The 735-nt window shown below is 69.1% G+C and overlaps 1 protein-coding gene across 1 annotated transcript in view; it reads right to left on the bottom strand.

The window, feature by feature from the left end:
- Nucleotides 1-735, bottom strand: part of F751_5971 (DDB1- and CUL4-associated factor 8) — a gene marked incomplete at both ends in the record, with an annotated part of 7,174 nt that overhangs the window by 4,228 nt on the left and 2,211 nt on the right. The window contains one exon of the mRNA XM_011400023.1: nt 469-612. Coding sequence (XP_011398325.1) covers nt 469-612 — 144 coding nt within the window. The remainder of the gene's footprint in view (nt 1-468; nt 613-735) is intronic.

The following is a 735-nucleotide window of genomic DNA, read 5'->3' as shown; positions in this document are numbered from 1 at the left end:
GGCGGGGCGAGGCGCACCGGCGCCTCGCCCTCCTCGCTCCCGCGCGCGCGCCGCCGCGCGGGCCTGGCGGAGCTCGCATCGGGCGCGGGCAGCCTGGCCCCCGCCGTCGGGGCGAAGAGGTAGACGTTCTCGTCATTGTAGCTGGCCAGGATTTCGCCGCGGCGGCTGTACACGGCGCAGGTCACGTGCACCTCCCGGCGCCGCGGCTGGTCGCTCAGGTGGGGCGGCGCCATGGTGTGCGTCTGGCAGTGCGGGATGACAGGGAAGGGGAGGTTGGGTGTGTGGGTGCGGTTGGGGATGGGGGTGGGTGCAGGCTGGTCGTCAGGGTGAGTTTGAATCCAAGCCTTTGCAGAAATCCGACGGCCAGCCCTGGGACCCTGTGGCCTAAACAGGGTAATTCAAGCGCAATGCCTGCCCTTCATCGACCCAGGTGCCGCTCCAGCCGGCACCCCTGCCAGGCGCGCGTACCAGTTGACCCCGGCGCAGCTCGTTGAGGGGCTTGCCGGCCATGCGCAGGTCGAAGACTCGGACCACCTCGTCCGCGGCCCCCAGCACACACTGGGTGGGGGCCAGGGGGGTGCAGGCCACGCTGTTCAGTGGTAGGGGCCGACCCTGTTATGTGTGTGGGAGGGAAGGGGGGGGGGCGCCCACAGTGATGTGTGTGCATGGGGAAACTCAGAATGCAAACATTGGGGTGGTGGGCAGTCTTGTCGGGCACGGCAGACAGCAAACTCC

This window comes from Auxenochlorella protothecoides (assembly GCF_000733215.1).
Source record: "Auxenochlorella protothecoides strain 0710 unplaced genomic scaffold scaffold78, whole genome shotgun sequence".
Taxonomy (NCBI): Eukaryota; Viridiplantae; Chlorophyta; class Trebouxiophyceae; order Chlorellales; family Chlorellaceae; genus Auxenochlorella; species Auxenochlorella protothecoides.
This window is presented reverse-complemented; position numbering and strand designations above follow the sequence as displayed.